Source organism: Microdochium trichocladiopsis, assembly GCF_020744255.1.
Source record: "Microdochium trichocladiopsis strain MPI-CAGE-CH-0230 chromosome Unknown B0I36scaffold_12, whole genome shotgun sequence".
NCBI classification, from domain to species: Eukaryota; Fungi; Ascomycota; class Sordariomycetes; order Xylariales; family Microdochiaceae; genus Microdochium; species Microdochium trichocladiopsis.
The window spans coordinates 1,401,847-1,421,800 of NW_025763555.1; the positions used below are offsets into that span (position 1 = coordinate 1,401,847).

At 54.0% G+C, this 19,954-nt stretch overlaps 7 protein-coding genes across 7 annotated transcripts; 2 read left to right on the top strand and 5 right to left on the bottom strand.

Annotated features, from left to right (window-relative positions):
• Positions 1–243: 243 nt before the first annotated feature.
• Positions 244–2,029, bottom strand: B0I36DRAFT_368966 (uncharacterized protein; the record flags this gene model as incomplete). Its single annotated transcript, XM_046159696.1, has 2 exons — positions 244–405; positions 1,646–2,029. The coding sequence occupies 2 exons, from the start codon at positions 2,027–2,029 to the stop codon at positions 244–246; spliced, it is 546 nt and encodes a 181-aa protein (XP_046006056.1).
• A 2,506-nt stretch (positions 2,030–4,535) lies between these two features.
• Positions 4,536–5,683, top strand: B0I36DRAFT_368967 (uncharacterized protein; the record flags this gene model as incomplete). The annotated part of the gene is made up of 3 exons (XM_046159697.1): positions 4,536–4,664; positions 4,720–4,872; positions 4,952–5,683. 3 exons carry the CDS (start codon positions 4,536–4,538, stop codon positions 5,681–5,683), a joined length of 1,014 nt encoding a protein of 337 aa, XP_046006057.1.
• A 261-nt stretch (positions 5,684–5,944) lies between these two features.
• Positions 5,945–6,671, bottom strand: B0I36DRAFT_46156 (uncharacterized protein). The gene is made up of 2 exons (XM_046162914.1): positions 6,332–6,671; positions 5,945–6,236 (listed from the first exon to the last, which is right to left on the bottom strand). The coding sequence occupies exons 1-2, from the start codon at positions 6,552–6,554 to the stop codon at positions 6,004–6,006; spliced, it is 456 nt and encodes a 151-aa protein (XP_046006058.1). The 5' UTR covers positions 6,555–6,671; the 3' UTR covers positions 5,945–6,003.
• A 1,352-nt stretch (positions 6,672–8,023) lies between these two features.
• Positions 8,024–8,434, bottom strand: B0I36DRAFT_396876 (uncharacterized protein; the record flags this gene model as incomplete). Its single annotated transcript, XM_046161563.1, has 1 exon — positions 8,024–8,434. One exon carries the CDS (start codon positions 8,432–8,434, stop codon positions 8,024–8,026), a length of 411 nt encoding a protein of 136 aa, XP_046006059.1.
• Positions 8,435–13,328: 4,894 nt separating this feature from the next.
• On the bottom strand, positions 13,329–13,826 carry B0I36DRAFT_368971 (uncharacterized protein; the record flags this gene model as incomplete). Its single annotated transcript, XM_046159698.1, has 1 exon — positions 13,329–13,826. The coding sequence occupies one exon, from the start codon at positions 13,824–13,826 to the stop codon at positions 13,329–13,331; it is 498 nt and encodes a 165-aa protein (XP_046006060.1).
• Positions 13,827–14,925: 1,099 nt separating this feature from the next.
• Positions 14,926–16,239, bottom strand: B0I36DRAFT_337679 (ADP-ribosylation factor family-domain-containing protein). Its single transcript, XM_046155691.1, has 5 exons — positions 16,106–16,239; positions 15,918–16,021; positions 15,758–15,797; positions 15,610–15,675; positions 14,926–15,519 (listed from the first exon to the last, which is right to left on the bottom strand). The coding sequence occupies exons 1-5, from the start codon at positions 16,122–16,124 to the stop codon at positions 15,179–15,181; spliced, it is 570 nt and encodes a 189-aa protein (XP_046006061.1). The 5' UTR covers positions 16,125–16,239; the 3' UTR covers positions 14,926–15,178.
• Positions 16,240–18,981: 2,742 nt separating this feature from the next.
• On the top strand, positions 18,982–19,491 carry B0I36DRAFT_254618 (uncharacterized protein; the record flags this gene model as incomplete). The annotated part of the gene is made up of 1 exon (XM_046150829.1): positions 18,982–19,491. A coding segment is annotated over one exon (510 nt), but the record flags the coding sequence as incomplete, so codon positions are not given.
• Positions 19,492–19,954: the final 463 nt, after the last annotated feature.

Below are 19,954 nucleotides of genomic sequence, written 5' to 3' on the forward strand. Positions count from 1 at the left end.
TAGGTCGTGGTATATCGCCTCGCCCGGGTCCTGTATAAACACGTCCTATCCATCAGGACCGCCTACGGCAAGGGGGGAGATACCGCCTCCGCTACCGCCACTATCGCTACTACTGCCATTGCCACCGTCGCTCCTATCATACTGCTGTTGTTGTTCCCGCTCACCCTCCGCCGATGCCGCTGCTTTAGAGGCTCCGAGGTATTCCAGCAGCGACATATCGCTCGGGATGGTTAGCGCGCACAGCTAGACAATGCCAATGACTTTGCCTATACTCTCTATCGTGGTGAGCCTCGCCGGGTTCCTGACCGTGAAGCCGTCAACAGCGCTATGACCTAGGACACCGCCAAATGAATGGTTGACCATGACGACGTCGCGGCCGGTCGACGTCTCGGCGGCGATCAGTTCCTAGACCTGCGTAATGGCGGGGGCAATGAATTTCAGCGGCTCTGCGGTGCCGCTGAAGCACACCTGCGGCATGATGCAGCGGTATCCCGCCTCGTCCAGGATGGGCATCACGCGCTCCTACGTCTGGCTCGTGTGCCACGAGCCGTGCAGGAGGATGATGGTTGGTTTCGCTATTTGGTCGTATAAGATGTCAAACTCTTTTCCCCTCCTTCAAAGCACAGCCGAGAGCCGGCAATTGGCGCAATGCAAGCAAATTCAAACAGCCACCGAATTCTCCTCATATGACCCAGTGCCAGCGCGGATCCGGCATGTCCATGGTGTCAAAGAGCGGGCGGGGCACCGGGTCGGAAGGGGCGCTGCCGATGATGCAGAAGCAATCAGCCCAATCCGACTACATGTTTTATCCGGGGTGCAATGGGGTGGGTCCGCCGCAACGCGTGGTCTGCTGTAGACTAGGTCCAGGATTGGCTTAACGGTTAGGTGTTGCGTAGCGTACGGAGATCGCGCTAATCAAGCCCGGTACCAACAAAATCGGTGTCGTTAACGGCAGTAAACTCCCGAGAGCAACCATAGTTGAAAATTGTATTGCAACTTGGCTGATGACTTCCTCTCTGGAGTGACCTCTTTGATAATGGGCCGGATTCTTTCCGCAAAGAATCGATTCCCATCCAAGTGGCAAAGGGGGTGGTATGTGTACTTGCGGATAGAGCTCGATGTCTTCATGTGACTCTGCAGGGTGGGGTTCGACCGCTCCTGTAACTGCATGGTTTCGTTCGGATCTACCGAATGCCTTGTTCGGCGGATTTGCTTGGCTTGCACGGTCCTGTGGCGTTATCGCAGACCACCGATCACAAACCATACATTGCCGACCTCCATTTTCGACCTTGGCGTTCGTCAAGGAGGCCCGACAGGACGGAAATGGACACACGTCTTTTACTGCTCTGAGGTTGTCTAGAACAATAGACATGGACAAATGGTCGTCTTGCTGGACGGCATGCTGCCATGAATTTTCTGTCAGCAACCTGCCCCCACGGGCGTTCGTAATCAGGTATTGGCCCCGCTCGACACGAGCCTTCCCAGGCTTGTCCATGAAAATCACGAGTATGAGCTCCTTGAAGGTTACCCATTGCTGACAGAGCTGGTAAGGTAGTGGCATCGATTCCCCTAATGCTGTTGTGAATTGCACGATTGGATGATGGGGCATGCTGGGCATGTTGCAGTTGATTTGCTCGAGTCTGACCTGGAGTCTAGCAGAAAGCTCGATGAGCTTGGCCATGGCTGTTGGCGTGTCCGTCGTGGAGGTGTGGCAAAGTCGGATGATAGTGAGAAGCTGCTCGGTGATCTGGCTGAGCTGTGCACGTCCCGATGTTATGAACGCCAGGATGCTTGTGACAGCAGTGAGGATGGACTCGGTTTGTCCTTGCGTGTTAGTGACGACGTTGATGATTTCCTGGACGGAAATCCCTTGTCCCTCAAGTTGCTCAGCAGCGGCTTTGGTACTCTCTTCAATATTACCGAGAACACTAAACCGGTCTTGCAAGTGCGCTGCAATCTCTTGCTGGCTAGCAATGGACCTGTTGACACGTTGATTGAGGTTTCCCAGAAGCTGCCGGTTCCGTAACATGTTGCTCTTCAATTCCAATGTTGAACGATTCCGATCATCCTCCGCCATCGACATCGAGCCCAGTGCCTGCGTCATTAGCAGAAGGTTGAGGGTTGCAACGTGGCTAGCCAACGTTGACCTCAGCTGTTCGATGTCGTCCCTGAACATTATTCTAAATTGCATCCTACGTGGTAGTCCCTTCCAACGATTACTTGCCACGTTGAATGTCCCCAGTCGCTTCTCAAACTTGGATATCTTTTCTTGGAAGTCATGGAGTGGCCTCAAGCACGCGAGAGCAGTCGCTCGAATGGACGTCAATTGCAGGAGCTCATTCTTCGCAGGTTCAAGGGCTTGAACGTGGCACAAGGCGCGTTCCAGAGCCTCAAGCTCGACCAGGAGAGACTGGTACTCAGGGGCAGCTCCGCAGTTCTGCTCCGTGGAAGGATATCAGCTGGGTTAATGGTCGACTCACGTCAAGAAAATTATTCTTCGTAGGTCTCAGCCTTACTTCTTGCAGTTCAAGCGTGACTTGCCCAATGAGCTTCCCAACGGCAAGAAAGTCGCCGATTGAGAAACCGAATGGGACTGTCATTATGATTCACAAGCAGCTTAAATGCACGTCGGGATGTTGCGAAGCAATGTATTGCGCTCTTTTGCATGGATTGATGAAAAGAATACTAATGCGTACGACGAGGATCTGGCCTTCGCGGTGTAGGACTTTATCGTTCATGAATGAGCGGGGAAATCACGTGGCAGACGACAGTAGAGTATGACAAGGCTACGGAGTCATGCAGGCTAGTAAGTGTGGCAGAGACCAAGAAGATGAGTGGCTTACCAATGCCAAGAGCTTTTACCAGGCGCTCTGTAGCAACCGCGTGCCCGAGCCGACCAGCAGGGAGCCCGTGGCGCCTAACACCCTCACCCTGCCCGCCCGGTCCGGAATCTCCTGCGGCACACAGAACCCTTGCTGCTACGGGTGCCACGGTTGGGACAGTAATGGCGGGGGCGTCCTGGTCACTCAGCCCCAGTCCTGGGTCTGCGAGGACGGGCGGCGGCTGGACCTAAAAGGCTCCGAGATATCGCCTGCTGCCTCAACTAGTGCTGGTGGCAACAACCGGGACGACAGGAATGCGGGCGTGGCCATGCGTGCCGGTTCTGTTGCTCCTGAGACTTGTAAGACCAAGCTTGGAGCGAACTATCTAGACACGCGTCTCGTAATGATAACCATTCTGGGCTCACCGAGGCTGGCGAGACAGGCCATTAGGGGCTGCTGTGCTCATGGTCCCCTGGCCGGAATGGTCAGATGAGCTGATGCCTCCTGCTGGACACCGGCCCCCTTTCCAAATCTGCCTTGCCATTCGCACAAAGCCGTTTCGTGGCCATTCAGGGGCTGCTGTGCTCACGGTCCCTTGGCCGTGATGATCAGATGGGCTAATATCTCATGCAGGACACCGGCCCTTTTCCAAATCTGCCTTTTTGCTTCGACAGGACCGATTCGTGACCATTCAGGGGCTGCCGGCTCGAGGGCCCTTGTTGGAGTGGTCGGATGAGATGATATTTTCTGCATGACGTCGCCTCCTTTTCCAAATCTGCCTTGCCCTTTCGTAAAGGACCGGTTCTAACCATTCAGGGGCTGCTGAGCTCAACGTCCCCTTGCTGGAATGGTCAGATAAGATGACATCTCTGCATGACACCGACCCTTTCCCAAATTTGCCTATCCCTTCACATATGACTGGTTCATGGCCAGTTGCAGGCTCCTGTGCTCAACGGCCTATTGCTGAACCGGTAAGACGAGATGGTGGCTTCTGCATGAGACAGGCTGCCTCCTTGAATCCGCCTTACCCCTTTACGGAGGACCAATTCATGGCCACGCATAGCTCATGTGCTCAAGGGTCCCCTTGCAGAACGGTTCAGACACATCGGTGGCTCTTGCATAAGGCCTTCTCAATCTGCCTTGCTCCTTTACCAAACACCTGTTCGTGACCACCCAGACAGCTCATGTGATCAAGGATTCCCTGCTGCAATGATCGGACAATGTGGTGGTTCATGGATGAGACCGCCGCCTTTCCCGAATCTGCCTTGCTCCTGTACTCAGGACTTTCTGTTCGAAGGTTCCTCTGATCAAGGATTCCCTTGTTCTTACGTTAAACAAGCTGTTGGCTTAGTAGAGTTGCCCCTTTTCTCAATCTGCCTTGTCATTTTGCTTAGGACCGGCTTGTGACCAGCCTTTCCATCGCAAATTTGCCCCGCCCCGAGGAAATTAGGGCCTGGTTGGTCAGACAAGGAGATCCACCATCAGAAGCATTTCTGGAATATGGGGTGACGGATGCCCGTCCAGTAGGGGCAAGAAAATACTGTGGTGGAGGTGTGGATGAGATTCAACTGGCCTTTCAAGAAACGTAACTCCGCTGAACGCTTCTGCTGTGGTACTAGCACAACCTCTTTTGTATGTTTGTTTTGGTTCATCCTTTTGTTCGAATTATGTTCACACTGGCATAAGCATGGCAAACGTAGCCCCCTCCAGACGATGGAGGAAAAGAAGGGATTTTGGCTGAGCCTGAATGAGGCCTTGTCGAGCGGCCCAACGGCTTCGAGCGGAATGCTCACGCCGCGCCTATTCTCCGTTTGGGACTCCGTCTCCAACGACAACCGCGAGGTAAGCTTAGCAAATTGAATCTATTGAGGCAAGCTAATGACAAAATGCTCACCAGACCGTGGTGTATAACGGCGATTCCGTCATACTTAGCCATGATCGCGGTCCTGGTTCCTACGGAGTCCTCATTAGAATTTGCTACAAGTTCGGACTGGGCCTTGTCATTCCCTTTTCCGAGGCCCAGGCATCGAACGTGCTGTCTACGGCGGAGGTCAGTGTCCTCTCCGCGTTCGTGATCGTGCAATGCGGCTGTAACTTAACACCAAGCTGACGATGCATATTTTTCCTAGCTCCATAAGCAAATGGCAGCAACTCAAAACTCTACCCCTGACCCCGCCCCTGGCTTTCTAAGCGCTCTACCCTCGGAGATTCGCCAAATCATCTACAAATTCGCGCTGCGTGGAGTGAAATGGACAATAGTAGACGACGAAGACTTCGAACACAATGACTTCCCTCGGGGTATAGGGGACCCCAGCGGCTTCTACTACCCATTGAGCAAAGCGTCATCGGTTCTTCATGTCAACAAGCAGATACGCGGAGAAGCGCTGCCCTTGGCCTTTCGCCTCATCACATTTTGCTTCGATAGCCTCAAAAGGGCTACCATGTTCCTCATGGCAGCTGGCCAAATCGGACGCGAGAACATTGAAACGCTGCACTCAGTTTGGGAAAGCAGTTCGGAGCCTACCAACAATTGGGCTATATCTTCAGACCTGGGGCTCGTACAGCTTCCCATGTGGTCGATTTGTATCCGGTTGTTGAAACAGTGCAAACGGCTGCGGCACTTGTCTCTTCAATTTGACAGTGACCTGATACAGAAGAGAGGATTCGAGTCCTTCAAGAATAATGCAGGCATCCAGGACCTTTGTACATTGCAAGGGGTGAAGAGGGTGGACATCCAAGGATCCGAACGGGACCCCCTGGGGCACTCTAGTCTTGCCGAACCAACCTCCCTGGAGCACCTTGCCGAGTGGCTCAAAAAGCAGATGGAGGAGCGCGCGAGAACAGAAGGAGCAGCACAATGAAGACACAAACGCGTCCAGTATTTCGATTTGATATCTCAGAGAACGCAGAAGCCAAGAGATCCTCGCCGAGTCAGATCCGCCCCCTGTCTATTCTCTTCAACACCTGTTCGCCCCTACGGCATCGCCATGTCCAAGGCCTCGATCATGAAGCTATGTACCAGACCCAGGAGGTCCTTGCCATTCTAGCGCTCATAAGCATCTAGACCAGCGCGGTCTGGGCTAGCTTCTGTCAATTTGGATCCCTTTGGACGCTTGCGAGGATTCGATACGCAAATGTCCCACCGTTTAAGCAGGAAGATCACGTCGGCTCGCATGATGCGTTAAGAGGAGTGATTAACATCCCTCCATGTGGTGTCCCATCCTGCATGGCTGTTTGAGGTATGCACGAGTTCTACTACCTCGATAATGCAATCCTCGATGATGACTGTCCGCTTCTTACCACCGCCCTTCGAAACCGCCGCAAGCATTTGGCCATCTTGATCCCAAGTGAAAGTCTTCCACACATAGTTTCGACGGCCGAACTCCTTCTCCGACGAAGGCGGGGTGTGGTGGTCTGTGAGCCATCCGATTAGCTCCTCTCGTTCGACTTGAGTCACTACCTGCTAAAATACATGATAGGCAGGATTTGGCTTGAAGGGATGACCGAACCAGGGGACCAAACGTAGTCATTCTTGGTGTGATAGGCAATGACGCGAAGGCCTCGCCCGAGAGACTCATCGATGTGCAGGAACAGCTGCTTGGCGGGCTTGCGATGGTTTTGCTGCAAAAGACATCCTGGACAGCCACGAAGGGCTGGCGCTCGGCCTCGGCTGGCTCGTAGTAGGTTGAGCGGCAGCAGGCCTGGCGCTTCTGCGTGTTTCCTGCCTCGCATTGTCCCGACTTGCGGCCGACGGCGAGCAGAGCAGTCTTGGGCTCCGTCAATTGAGCGCCCAAGTACTGCTCGAGGGCCGTGAGCTGCTTGGGGAAGGCGAGGTTGCGAAAGGCGGCGAGGCTCTCCTCCGTAGCGAGCTTGTCGGCGAAAAATGCGGATTCGGCGTGAATGTGGATGCCATTGTCAAGGATGCGGTCAGACAGACCCAAAGTGGAAGCGGGTTCTGTAACGCGCGATGGTCTGTCCCGGGCTTCAGAGGCGTACTCTATCCAACGTCAGTAAGGGAATGTCCGACGCGGTCGTGCTTGTGAGCGCTTGGGTGTTGGTGTCCAACGGAATGGAAATGACGGCGGGCTCATGTCGAAGTTCCCATGACCTCGGGAAGAGCGTAGTGGAGGCGGTTTCTGCCGGGGCGTCGACTACAGACAAATCGCTCCAGCCATGGGTCAGACGATGGGCGGGGCCAGATGCGACAGGGTTTTGACCAAACACGGTCTAGCCGATGGAGCATAAACGCATAACTGGCTTTGCATCCTTCTGTCTCTCGATGGGGATCAATGGGAATCAACGAGGATCCGAGCATAACAGCCAGGCCAGGTACGTAGCCACAGAAACACAGCCTAGCATAGTGAAAAAAAGCCGACCGATCCAAAGCACCTCAGGAGATGATAAATCTGCGGCGAGCCTGCGGCCGTTGTCTCATGCTGGTGCGAGGACTTCGCCTCCTGACGTCCTTTCAAGAATGACGATCCGCCTATCTGCGGCACAGCTCCGCTATCATTTAATGACTGCTCGCTGTCGATAACAGTATGTTTGGCCATGCATAGATGAAGGGACTGCACACTATAGAGGACCTGTATAATATAAATGCATTCTCTAATCGGAGTACAAGCCGGAGTTACTGGCTAAAGCTTTTGAGAATGACTCTCATTCAGCCTCGAATTGGGAGGTCGATTTAAGCTCACCAGCGAATGGGTGGCAGCAGCATCATGACTCCACTGTGGGGCACGTAAAGTCGGCTGCCACCTCAGGGCAAGAACTGAATGGTCTTCGGCCACGAGGCACAGCTTAACATGGATGGCTACAAAATCCAAACATGTCGTTGAAATAAACAGGATCGGCTATTTGAGCCTACGAGCTCTAGGCGGCTTTCATGTTAGGCATCTAATGTCAGCCTCGTGTGAAATGTTGACAATTGTTTATCGTGAGCTCAAGAATTTCTAACGCTGTTGCGCAGAACATTCAGACGCGTATATCCAGCTGGTATCATGCCATCGGTCCTCGGGAGAAGATCCCAATTATCTCGCGTTGCTATGTCGGTGGAGAAGTCTATTGGAGTTGGGGACGTATACCCTAAGGATGCGAGTCGCTGAGAGTAGTCTGTATCTAGAAATTACCCTCGGGCGTTGGGTGTACTGAGCAGTGGGCGTGTTTTTCATGACTTGGGACAAGTGGCAATATCTAACAGATCAATCGGCGGGCGTGAAGGACGGAAACTTGTCGAAACCCCGAAGACAAGACGTTGCCGTATAGAAGCGCCAGAGATTTCGTGCAGTATTCGGGCCGACGGAGTCGTCGTCGCTCTGAATCAGGCAGGACGACTCTTTGCGTTCAAATATGCCGCCTGGCTTGAGAGCCTTGAAGATCTCCTTGTAGAGAGTGATCCAGTCGCTTATTGAGCCCACCAGCCAGCGCATGTGGATGTAGTCAAATGTGTCGGCGGGATATGTCCACCCCTGTGTGATGCCATCCATCTCGAACTTCAGATTTACAGGAATCCGGTGTGGCTGGTGCGGGGAGATGTCCAGGCCGATCACTTCAATATGAGGATGGTGGTCTGCAAAATCACTGAAAGATATGAGCTCGGCCTCGCAGGGCATCAAGTTAGACGTTCATTCTTCACATTGCCCAAATACCTGGACGAGTAAGCTGCTATGTGCGCCAATTGTGAGAACATGAGGAGGAAACATACCTGTTCCGCGACCGACGTCAAGTACTTTCTGTATCAGTGAATCAACAGGTGGAGACAATGCCCACTTTGGGTTTAATTGTTGAGGCGGCTTCTTTTTTAGCGCCTTAGTTTCGCGCCTCCATACGTCACGCGAGCTGAAAATATTGGCCTAACTCTACGATGTTCCCTAGAGAGCATTTAGGAACCCCTTCAGCATCCGGGCGCATCTTGACGGTATCCAGCATTTTCTCTTACTATATGCTTTGGACGTGATGCAGGCGATCACATTCCCCGTGACCCGGAAATGGATCACGAAAATCCTTCTCGTCACTTGAAGCACACAGGCTTAAGTTATCAATCAATCAATCAGGGTACAGCTTCAAAATCTGCGAGTTGGGAGGTCCTTTCAAATTATCATGGCGTGATCTTGGCATGGGCTAGATACAAGCATTGAACTTCCCGGCTTTTGCGAAGCACATGGAAGAGCTTTTCGCTGAAGTGATTAGGCTGTCTATCTACATCCGCTGGGGAAGTTGGTTCGGGCTTTTCTTCTGCTGTACTGCTCCTCGACGTGCCGCACAAACTGCACAATAATATCGTCGGCCGGCCACCGAGAGCCTCAAAGAGTATATGAGTAGTATCTTCGCATCGTCAAGTGCACTACGAAATTGTCGATCATATCGATTTCAAAATCCTTAATATTTTCTGTTCTTCGTCTGGTACAGTACGTGAGTGGCGCCCAAGCCAGACTGTTGATCCAGTACAACGAGTGGGGCAACACTGATGCGGGGCGCACCTGGGCGACCGAGCAGGACTCTAGAGCTTGCAATCAATCAGGAACCAAGTCACCACGAGAGATTTCTATGAAAATCGAATGTGGGGGAAAGGGGTATTTCGTTATGAGTGATCTGCCGTGGTCCTAGGGTCTGATTATGGGTGGAGGTTTTCAACGAGAATCGTCCCGCGAAGTAGGCACGACTGCCGACGACGAGATCGCGGCACTGGCCGTGGTATGAGCGACCGATCTACATGCAAGATCGGCTCTAGCCTGCATTTCCGACGCCATCAATGACAGAAAGTATGACCTAGCTCTAGAGTCTTGGCGTGAAACCCCCGCTATCAATTCCTCCATACCCACCATACTCGCGCTTGTCCCAAAGTCTGTCAGCGATATTATGTCATAGCCGAATCAATGTTCAGCTGTCCAGCCCGTGCGGTCAAGGTTGCATGGCCGCTCATTCCCAATTGGCCGCCTGGTGTGGCGCGACTTGGATTGAAAAGTAATCCGGCTGCAGGGGACGATTCTGCGTTCATGGCGACAGGCTCTGGAACATCGCTTGGCCGCCCTCAGAGGCTTCCTGGGGGCCATGGAAGCTTCAGCGATGGCGAGCCGCATGCCACATACCCGCCGTGCGGTCGTCTCTGGAGCGCCGCGTAATCCAAACAAGCTCATGTCGCTGTGGTAGTACCCGCATCGGATCAGCTCCGCCAGCCGTGTGCAGTTTGCTTTGGACCGGCTGTAGATCACGCCTTATTGCCTCCCGCTCATGCGGCCGGTCAGTCGGATGACATGCTTCACGACCTCGTCCTCGACTGCGCTCCGACCTGGTCCCGTGACTTGCATGACGTTATAGCTGATGTTCTTCTTGTCGGTCCTTGCTCGGATGATTTCGGCGTCCCCTGCAAGCATTATCTGGCGGAACCAAGCCTCAAGCCGCACCGGTAGTGTAGCTGTCAGTAAGATGACCGGACAGCCGTACCGGTAGATACACTTCAGCTCCGTAAGCCGCTTTCGATAGCTAGCGTCCATAATAATCGTATGGCACTCGTCGACAAAGAACCGCTTGAGCAGACCCCGGCTTCGCAGCCAGTCCGTATAAGTCGAGAACTCTGTGCTATTGACCTGATCTGCACTGACGAAGACGAGCCGTGACACCCGCGGCTTCTCCTCTCGCCCGGTTGCCTGTGCTGGCTGCCACTGCTGACAGTCTAGCCCGAGACCAGCTGCACGTCTGACCAGATCGCTAATTAGTGCCACAAATGGTACTATGACGATGCTGATGCCTGCGTTCACGCCGCTCATGTATGCTGTCAACGAAGGGCATACAAAGGCGGTGCGGCTACTAATAGAAAGAGGTGCTGATATCAACTTTCGTGGTAACGTGGGAACACCATTAGCTTGTGCCTCTGAAAACGGATTCGCAGATCTTGTGCAGCTACTGCTTCACAAGGGCGCCGAGGTAGATTACCCGGATCGGGCCGGCCGGACGCCACTCTCATGCGCGTCTAGCAATCCGCACGACGAGGTAGTGCTGCTACTGCTCAACAACGGCGCTGAGGTTGATCGTGCAAATGAGACCGGTCGGACACCGATCTCATGGGCTGCCGGCATGGGATGCGAGCGGAATGTGATGCTGCTGCTCGATAGAGACGCCAGAATTGACGAAAGAGACTCCTTTGGTCGGACACCGCTCGCATGGGCTGTCTACAACAGGGCCGAAGCCGTCGTGCGGCTGCTGCTAGACAGTGGCGCAGAGCCCGACAGTAAAGACATTCATGGTCGGACGCCGATATCATTAGCTGCCGAAAAGGGATACATCAGCATTATAGATCTGCTGCTAGCGAGAGGCGTTCAGGTGGATAGCCGAGATATTGATGGAAGACTCCATTGTCATGGGCGACATCTTGGGGGCGTGACGACGTTATGCAGAAACTGCAAGATAGCGGCGCCGACATTGATAACCGCGACGAGGATGGTCGTACGCTAATAGACTTGGCCAGGATAAGTAGAAAAAGCAGCACAGCTTCGCATTGCGGCTTAGCTCCGTGCGGCAAGTATAAGCCCGATTGATTGAATATAGTAGGAAAGCAATGGAGACGAATAAAGAATTGATAATAACCAGCAAGACGAGATGTTGAAAGTACGTCTTTATCCGGGCCGCTGTCGCTTCGCGGGGCGTCCAGGTAAGCCCACCTCACTTCCTTCTGTCCCAAGAGTCTCTAACAGCTCGGGGTATTGCTGCCAACATCGAGGCTGTGTACACGAATGGCCAATAGCTTCGCCCCATTGTTCTTGAACGTTAGTAGAGTTCCCCTCTGAAAAGCTTGACGCATTCCACAATCGTGTGACTTCATTAATGAAAAATCGCCCATCGGTTGCGACTTCTGAGATGCCAATGTCGAGACGTACGCCATCCTTAAGTGAGGCAAGACCAGGTTCAAAATCGGCAAGCCTAAAAAGAATGGCAAACCACAGAGAGGCGAACTGCTTCAGTTCATGATACTTGCGCTTTTGAGCGTGCTCATCCCCAACTCCTTCCCCAAATATTTCGTGACTGAATGGACTCTGATTCATATCCGAGAATTGAACCTTGCCGGCAGAAGTGGTTGGTCTGGTGATGGTGATACTAATGATCTTACCTGGGGGGAATGAGACCGTCTATAGCCGCTTGAGATAGATCACGCACCATACAGACCCGAAGTTCGCCAAATTTGACTAATGAGTCGACATACTCTTGGTGGAAGAGATGGTTCCTGGGCTGAATATCGGCATCCCATTTGTTCCCGGGGATTCGGCACTTCAGTCCCTTGCGATTGCTGACTTTAACAAGCTTGACTCCCTCTCCACTGCTGCTATGTGCCGGCTTGATAACCATGCGGCCACCATGAGAGGGTGGCAGGTTACACGTCGCCGATAGCCCACCATCGCACGTTATGGGTCGGTATGCGAGCCAGCTCATTCCTTGGCCGTCGAATTTTGCGGCCCACTCGTCGAGGATTCTAAGATCGCCAACTTTGCTTGCCTGGAATGTTGCCTCCTCCGTGGTAGGATATGCTTTAATAAAAGCATTGTTGTCCATAAACAGTTTCATATATTCGCAATATTCATCGAAAGAGGGCCCTTCCGGCACCAGGATGGGCGTTGACATGCATCCGAGAAGAACGAGCTTCTTCCTCTCAGATGTGGCATCGGCAAGCTGTTCGCGAAGGTCTCGGAACAAGTCTGCACTCCATGTTAAAGTCGCCGACATCGTAAGGCATGGGTTCTTGATGGTTGCCGAGATCGCCATGATCAACGGCTCATAGACCCATACGGTCTCGTCATCGTCATGTTCTTGGTGTTTGAAATGCGGCTCGACATTTACTAGATCGAGAGCAGACGACTTTAGCCTCTTCCCCTCCTGAGACATCGGAACACCTAATGGTATAGCGGAGTCAGATCGACCCTCCTCAACCAGGGGGCCAAATGGGACTCCGAGCCAGATCATATCGACTGGAAGGGGTTTTGGCTCCGGACGAGCGGTAAGCTGGTGGTTGTGGCTGATCGTGGTTGAATATTGTATGCGGACCACCTCAAGCGAATCTAAGAGCGGAGGAAACTTGTCGACCACGCAACGGGACATTGTTTATATCCGCAGACATAGAATCGGGTCCTCTCCCTCTTCTCCTTCGTTCTGGCCTTGTATACATGTCGGCTGGCAAACACTGACACGATCCGTTCTAAATCTTCGAATGAAGGAAATGTCCAACCGCATGGAGGGGCGCCGTCACTTTTATAGTCGATCTTAGCCCGGCCCAGGGCAAAATACTTCATAGCCTCCATAGGCAGTGATAACACGGAGAATGAAGACGCAAAGATGATTGAGAGACGTCGCTTTGGCCAAAAGGGGGTTCGCGAAATGCGGGGCGCTGGGGAAGTTTTCCACGAGCGTGGAAGCTTTTCCACGGGCGTGGAAATTTTTCCACAGCCGTGCCTAAAGTCACGTGAGTAGCGGTCCCAACCACCCCAACACCGCATTTAAGATTACAACTAGCAGGAACGGCTACTTTAGCAGGCTGTAGAGGTAGCCCTCGCGTGTCTCGTCCACCGTCCGCCCGCCGATCCCGGGCCGCCTACGCTTGCGCCGCCGCGGCACCTTCTGATTGACGGGCGCCCAGTCGTTTTGGGCTGTGATGAACAAGCTGTCGGCATTGCTGTCCCGGCGGGTGGCGGGGTGGTTCTCTGTCGATGGGGATTGTTGGCCAAAGTCGACCGAGGCGACCGAGGTTGCTCGCCTGGTGACCCCGTCAAAGCTCGAAGCTGTCGGTAGACTGGGACTGCGGGGGCTACGGATTGAGGAGTCGTCGTCTGGGGAGGCGAGGTGGGCAAGATCGGGGGGGCTCAGGGCCTGCGCGAAAGCCGCGACATCTTCCTCGGGTAGAAAGTTGGTGTCCCAGTCAGGGAGCTGTGTATAGTCGAAGTCGGCCTGCTTGAAGCCGTAGTTGTTCTTTCGGCTGGCGCCGAGAAACGGCAGGCTCGAGTGACCTTTTTCGTCTGCCATTGTTATTGAAAGCGTGTATAGTTCATGTTGTGGTCGAATATGAGTGGTGCTGAGTGGTTGCGCTTGTCGCGCAAGGTGAGTCTAGAGAGGTGTGAAGACTTGACCTCTGAGATACCGAGGATGCAGGAACGAGTCGTTCAATATACAGGTCGCTCGCGATTCGTGTTACACGGCTGTCTATGCGGTCTCGCTCGTGGTGGTCAGGGCTGTGGTGTTGTCCCAGTAAGCTACCACGACATGTGATGATGGAATCAGCGGCGAGTGGTTGAGCTCCAAGACCAACCGATTGCGACGGCGGTAGAGCGTGGCTGTGGCGTTGTTGTCGTCGAGTATTGTAAACAACCAGTCCGGCTGCTTCTGGGAACCTTCTAGCAGCTGCCTTGGGAGTACGAGGACGTGGTGATTGCAGAAGGTTTGGAGCACCGCCCTAAACCACACCTCGCAAACCGCATGACCCTACTACGGACGCTCCTAAGGCGATGCAAGTGGTTCGGGCTGGCTGGCCAAGCAGTGGAATGACGTTGCGCCCCCCAGCACGCGGGTGGGCCCTCCAGAAGTGGCCCGCACACCTGGCTGAAAGAGAGGCCCCTCCCGAGGTCCTCCTGTGCAACTAACTGCACAGTCACCATTGGGCCACAAGGGTCAGACATCCCTCAACCAACTGAAGTTGTTGAATTTCGTGGGATCATCAGAGCCTTGTTGGATGCCGCCAAGGAGCTCAAGACAGTGAATAGCAGACGTCAATCCAGTCTTGAATATTGCCGAGCTATAGTGGCCAGAGACCACTAATTGATATCACAAGGGGGCGGGGGGGAAACGAGACTCGACTCGAACTTCTGCAGGATCACCAGCAGAACAAGTAGCCAGAGTCATGGTCCAGCTTCGCCGATAGGATGAACGCGGCACATCACTGTCGATTGAGTAGTTGTGGCAGTGGACAAGATAGGCCGGCTGGAAGAGATCCCATTCCTGGCAGCTTCATCTTCGAGAATGAACTCACACGTGACGAACTCTAGACATCCCAAACCGATAGATATCACGAATGGATGTTTCAGACACATTTGGTAGCTTGCAACAACGACCAAAGGTCGTCTCGATCAAAATAGGCAGACTCTCCATGAGCGTATAACAGGGAGCTTGTATTGAATCAGTATCCTCTACCCGTGACTCCATGAACAAAAGTACAAATCCTCACTGCGAGACGATCAACGTCGCTATGTCGTTTGGCTTCACGTCTCTCATTATATCGACCTCGCGTTTCCTTGAGTGGCCGCTTCCCCGTCCTCCTCTCCCCCCCTCGCGTCCTGCTGTACGTGGTCGTTGCTTCGACAGCTCGCCCAGAGGCAGGTCCCCTAGACGTACTGCGAGAGCCAGCGGATACCGTCACCGTATCCCTGTCTCATGACGACAGAGCACATAAAGACCTCGATGGGCCTGATTCCCTCCAAGGGGACCTTGCCCTTGCCCGTAGTCTGGTACATGCCGAGCTGGTGGCGGAGCTCGTCCTCGGAGACGGCATCGGGGTGGTCAATCTTGTTGCCGAGGATGACGAAGGGCACCTTGGAAAGCTCCTCCATCGCGAGGAGAGCGTCGAGCTCAGCCTTGGATTCGACAAAGCGCTCGTGGTCCTTGGCATCGACGAGGAAGACGATGCCGTTGACCTCAGGGAAGTAGTCCTTCCACAGGCGGCGGGCTGTGTAGAAGCGTGTATCGTTAGCTGCATGGCGCATCCAAGCACAAAGGGCGGGGGGTACAGGGGCCGGGGGGACCGTCGACAACATACCTTGCTGGTGACCACCCAAGTCGAAGGTGGTGAAGCGGACATTGCCAATGGCAAGCTCCTCAGATGCTGGGTTCATGGTAAGCAGCTGGCCACGTGCTGAGTGACCTTGAGGTTTGACCTCAAGATCGCGGGACCGTAGTGGACTTACTAGGGTGCAGAGTGGGCTGCAGGATGGCGACTCTGTCGTTCTATATGTTGATTATTCTATTAGCATGGCGTATTGCGATGCGATGGCGGGATGAAGAGGCTGTCGGAAGCGGTCGGCGGTGGGGAGAGCAGCGCAGGGTCGAAGGGGGGAGGGGACCTGCCTTCAGCATGTGCAGCAGTGTGGTCTTGCCGGCGTTGTCAAGGCCGAGGAACAGCAGCTTCGCATGCTTGTTCATGAGTCCAAGACTGGACAGAACGTCCCAGACTGTGAAAGGGTCAGACAGAAGGTCAGCGTCTGGCGGCGATCGTCCGAGGAGGGTGTATGTGCGGCGGCAGCGGGAGTGCTTACACCAGTTGACAATCCACATCGTGAACGCTGGAGTGAAATCGACGGCTTGGTGACTGCGTAGAGGTGGCGCCCAGAGTGGTGCTGGTTGGCGTTGATGCAAAAGGTCGTGACGGGCTCGTGAAGCGCTCGTGGGCGATAGTAGTTGTAGCACAATAGGAACCTTGTCGGGTCTGGCTCGAAGTGCCCAAGTGGCCACTGGCCACCATCGCCGCTTCTAGCCAAACGCAGCCCCAGCAGTCAGGAGTGGGCGGCACTGGGGCCCACTTTCCCATGGTCAGCGCCAGAGTTGGTGCCCCAACGGTGCGTACCAGCGCACCACCCCAACTGCGCATACTCAGGTTGGTTGGCTTCGTCGTTTGAGTACCCGGTTTCCTGCACGTCGTTGTGACGAGACAATGCCAATTGTGCCCTCCTTCTTTCCTCCTTAGGCCTAGTCCGCCCTAACCCATCAAGCCTGGCGCCATCGCTAGTGCCCTCACGCACATGGCATCCACACGCCATGTCGTCCTCGTTCGCACACCTCGAACCAGCACTGCAGCCAGTACAACACCGCAGTTCAAGGCACAGTAGAAATAGAGTTGGCCCGTGGCTCCCGTCGTCATGGAGGGGGGAATGCTCTATGGACTTCTATTGTCTCTGGCACTGCCCACAAAATCCACTGCTCTACGTCGCCCGCTCATCCGTGACTAGGTCCTCTGGCCCCTCGTGAATTCGCCACGACGTGCTCTGGAGAGCTCCGACTACTATTCGCAACATTTACGCAACCGAGCACAAGTCAGCATGGCGCCATTACAGTATCCCGGCGCCCTCCACGACCTCATTGTTGAGCGCCTGGTCGAGCCAACAACAACCACAATCCAGGCTGCCACAAAGGTGGTCCTGGCCCGCCAGGCCACCACGACAGTGGTGACCACTGGCACAGTCGTCACTAATGACAGTTCCACTTTGTCAGGCGGTGCCATCGCGGGCATAGTCATCGGCTCCATCGTCGGCTTCCTCCTTCTATTGTGGATCATCCGCTCCTGTCTCAACTGGGAACGGCCGGAAACCTGGGGTACAACCTACGAGCCCAGCCACGAGAAGACCAGTCGAACACGTCGTTACAGTTACCCGTATCACCACGAGACGCATCGCTCGCGGTCGCGACACTCCCACCGGAGTCCACGGCGGCCCACAGAAATCCGCGATGTATACTACGCACGACAGACGGGGCCGGAACGGGTGCCGTCTCGCGGCAGAAGTCCTCGTGCGCCACCAGCCGTCTATCAAGTCCGCCCCGAGGCCAATGCCAGGGAAGTCCGCAGAGTCAGCCGCAGCTCCCGGTACTAGACTGAAGCGACCAACGCTCAGTCAGAAGTCAGCGGTGAGATTGACAAGGAGGAGGGCCACTTCTCAGAAGTAAAACAATGTAGAAGAACTCCTCGTGCCGTACGAGAGCTGAGAGCGTTCCGGTAGCATGCTCGGCTTTCACTCCCTCGCGCAGCTTCGGCAGAGCAGCGTATCAAACCGCCGGCACGAAAATCGGAGTGCCATTGCCCTGAACTTGCGCGAAATCACTTGATCACTCGCACGAATGATGGCTCGAATTCTTATGCATGGAAGTAGGAAAATGAAGTTGCAAGCAAGTTTGCTGAGCGCAGTCTACACAATATCGGCTGGCTTACAGATTCATGGTCTTGTCAGCCTGTAGGCGGTAACAGGCCCTCATTTATATGTTTCTAGGTCTGCTTGAGGAGCTGTGAACAGGGATCTACCTGCTGCGCTTGCTGTCATTGCCTTTGGACTCTTTGCTCTTGCGCTCCTTGCCCTTGCTAGCCTTACCCTTGCTCTCCTTGCCTTTCTCTCCTTGCCGTGCCCTTCATGCTTTTGCAGAAGTTTAGAAGGTGCTAGCTCGCAGAAATCACGATTCGTGTAAGTCGAGGGACTAGAGTCGAGGGTATGACGCTGGAGTAGTTGTCGTCATCGTACTCAATTTCGCTATCGTCAGAGTCAGAGTCATCATCATCGTCCTCGTCGTCAACGTCGCCCGGGGGGCCCGGGGGGGGGGGGGGGGGGGGGGTTCCAGCAACCTACACTAGTGCGTTATTTCCTGTTCAACCTAACAACTGATCACTACCACACTAGATACATACAAAAAGAGAAAACGAGGCATAACAAGGCAGTCAAAAGACTACAAAGGTCGATTTGAGTTAGTAATTTACAGGACCATCCTTCTCCTTGAAGCCGATCATTCGAGCTAATAATAGATTTAAGCCTCACCGGTCCCACTATCGAGTTCCTTGTTGGAACAGATGCCGCCCTTGTCACCTTCCACATTCACGAGACTCTTGTCAACGGACTCGGTGCGGATCGCAAGATTTGCTACGACGTGTATACGCGGGTCGCCGAGATGCATCTGAGCGATGCGGGCTTGGACGTGGAGTGGCAGGAGCTTGACGTTGATATGAAGAGGCTCGGCGACGAGGGCAAGGGTGACTGGGAGGGTGTCAAGAGGCGCTACTGGACACTTGACAGTAAGTCTAAGAGCAAGCAAGGCTCTCAAGTTCGCGTCGATCGAAGCGGAGTACGTCAAGTGTCATGGGATCTTGTTTACTGGACAATCTCGGGGGGAGCTCGAGTCTTCAACGAATCGGTTCCTTGCTGCGCTGGACAACCACATCACCAAAATCGGCAGGCGCTGGATGGAGTCTGGCTATTACACGGCTGTGGCCAACAGCTGTGCCATCATGGGCTACGGGAAGGAGGACAATTTCCTTGTGAAAGCTTTTCAGCAAAAGGCTGAACCCGCCGAAGCACAAAAGCTCAAACAGGAAGCCACGCCTAACGACACTGCATCGGACCCAGACGTGTAGGATGCTCTACGATTGGCAAATGGAACGGCAGACGTTGTTCTGAAGCGGTGTGGGGACGACAGCGTCTTTCCGTTCTTCCACGTGTCCCTGGTGTTTCTTTATCATGTGGCTCAGTACAACAACGTTATTGGTACGGTCGGAAGATTGTTCCCTTGGGAACGGGTCTGTGAGCGGCTCAATTCGATGCTTCTCTCATACCGCACCCACGAGCGCCTCCAGAGCAAGGAGTTCCCTTTGCCTGCCGGCAGGGCAACTCCACGCCCCCTTCCCGAAGATTTCGCCATGAAGGGGCTGACGTGGACAAGCAACTATTACCCAGATGACTTCTTCTCGGACGACAAGATCGACGATGATGAAAAGTATTTTGAAGTCGCTTCGATGACTGATGAGAGACGCGAGCGGATCTTGTGGATAGCAGCTCGTCTCGCGGAGGGCCAAAATTGGCTTGCCGTCAACGAGTCGTTCACCACGTTCAGTTTGCTTGACACCCCCACGGGCGAGTCAGGGCACCAATCGACAGCATCTCGTGTATGATGGCAATGAGGTTCCATGACATGTCGTTCAGTCGTTTGTCGGAAACGGCCTATTTGTCCTGCACAAGTCTCGTTGCCCAGGACACTTGGAGGAATTTTTGTCGCACTTGTTTTTCCACCATCAAGTCGTCACACTTGCTTCATAGATTCAGCGCCAAGGCCCATGTTTCATCAATCGATAATTGTATATTAATTAAGGAGCTGTTCGTTACAAGGACTTAAGGGTATTTAGACAGATATTTAAGCCAAATGAAGCAGCAGGCTGGGCAAGACTTCGGTGGCTTCAGGCTATCTGCGTGTGCTATCCTGGCTCGACAAAATCAGACCCTCCCGGGATCGTTTGCAGGCAAGTCGCACGAGAGCGCACTGAACAGGAAGCTGTCCCTCCAGGATGTATCACAGCGGTGCCTTCCCAGGATCATGCTGGACCATGCCATAATCTCTGACATGAAAAGGCCTTGGGG

Excerpts from the sequence above, each read along its gene's own strand:
- B0I36DRAFT_46156 (XM_046162914.1), bottom strand. The coding sequence starts at position 6,554 with ATGCGAGGCAGGAAACACGCAGAAGCGCCAGGCCTGCTGCCGCTCAAC. Across the intron at positions 6,237-6,331 it reads TGACTACGTTTGGTCCCCTG|ACCACCACACCCCGCCTTCG; the intron begins GTTCGGTCATCC and ends GATGGCTCACAG.
- B0I36DRAFT_337679 (XM_046155691.1), bottom strand. Across the intron at positions 15,798-15,917 it reads CACTGCTGCACATGCTGAAG|AACGACAGAGTCGCCATCCT; the intron begins GCAGGTCCCCTC and ends ATCAACATATAG. Across the intron at positions 15,520-15,609 it reads CTTGGGTGGTCACCAGCAAG|CCCGCCGCCTGTGGAAGGAC; the intron begins GTATGTTGTCGA and ends GCTTCTACACAG.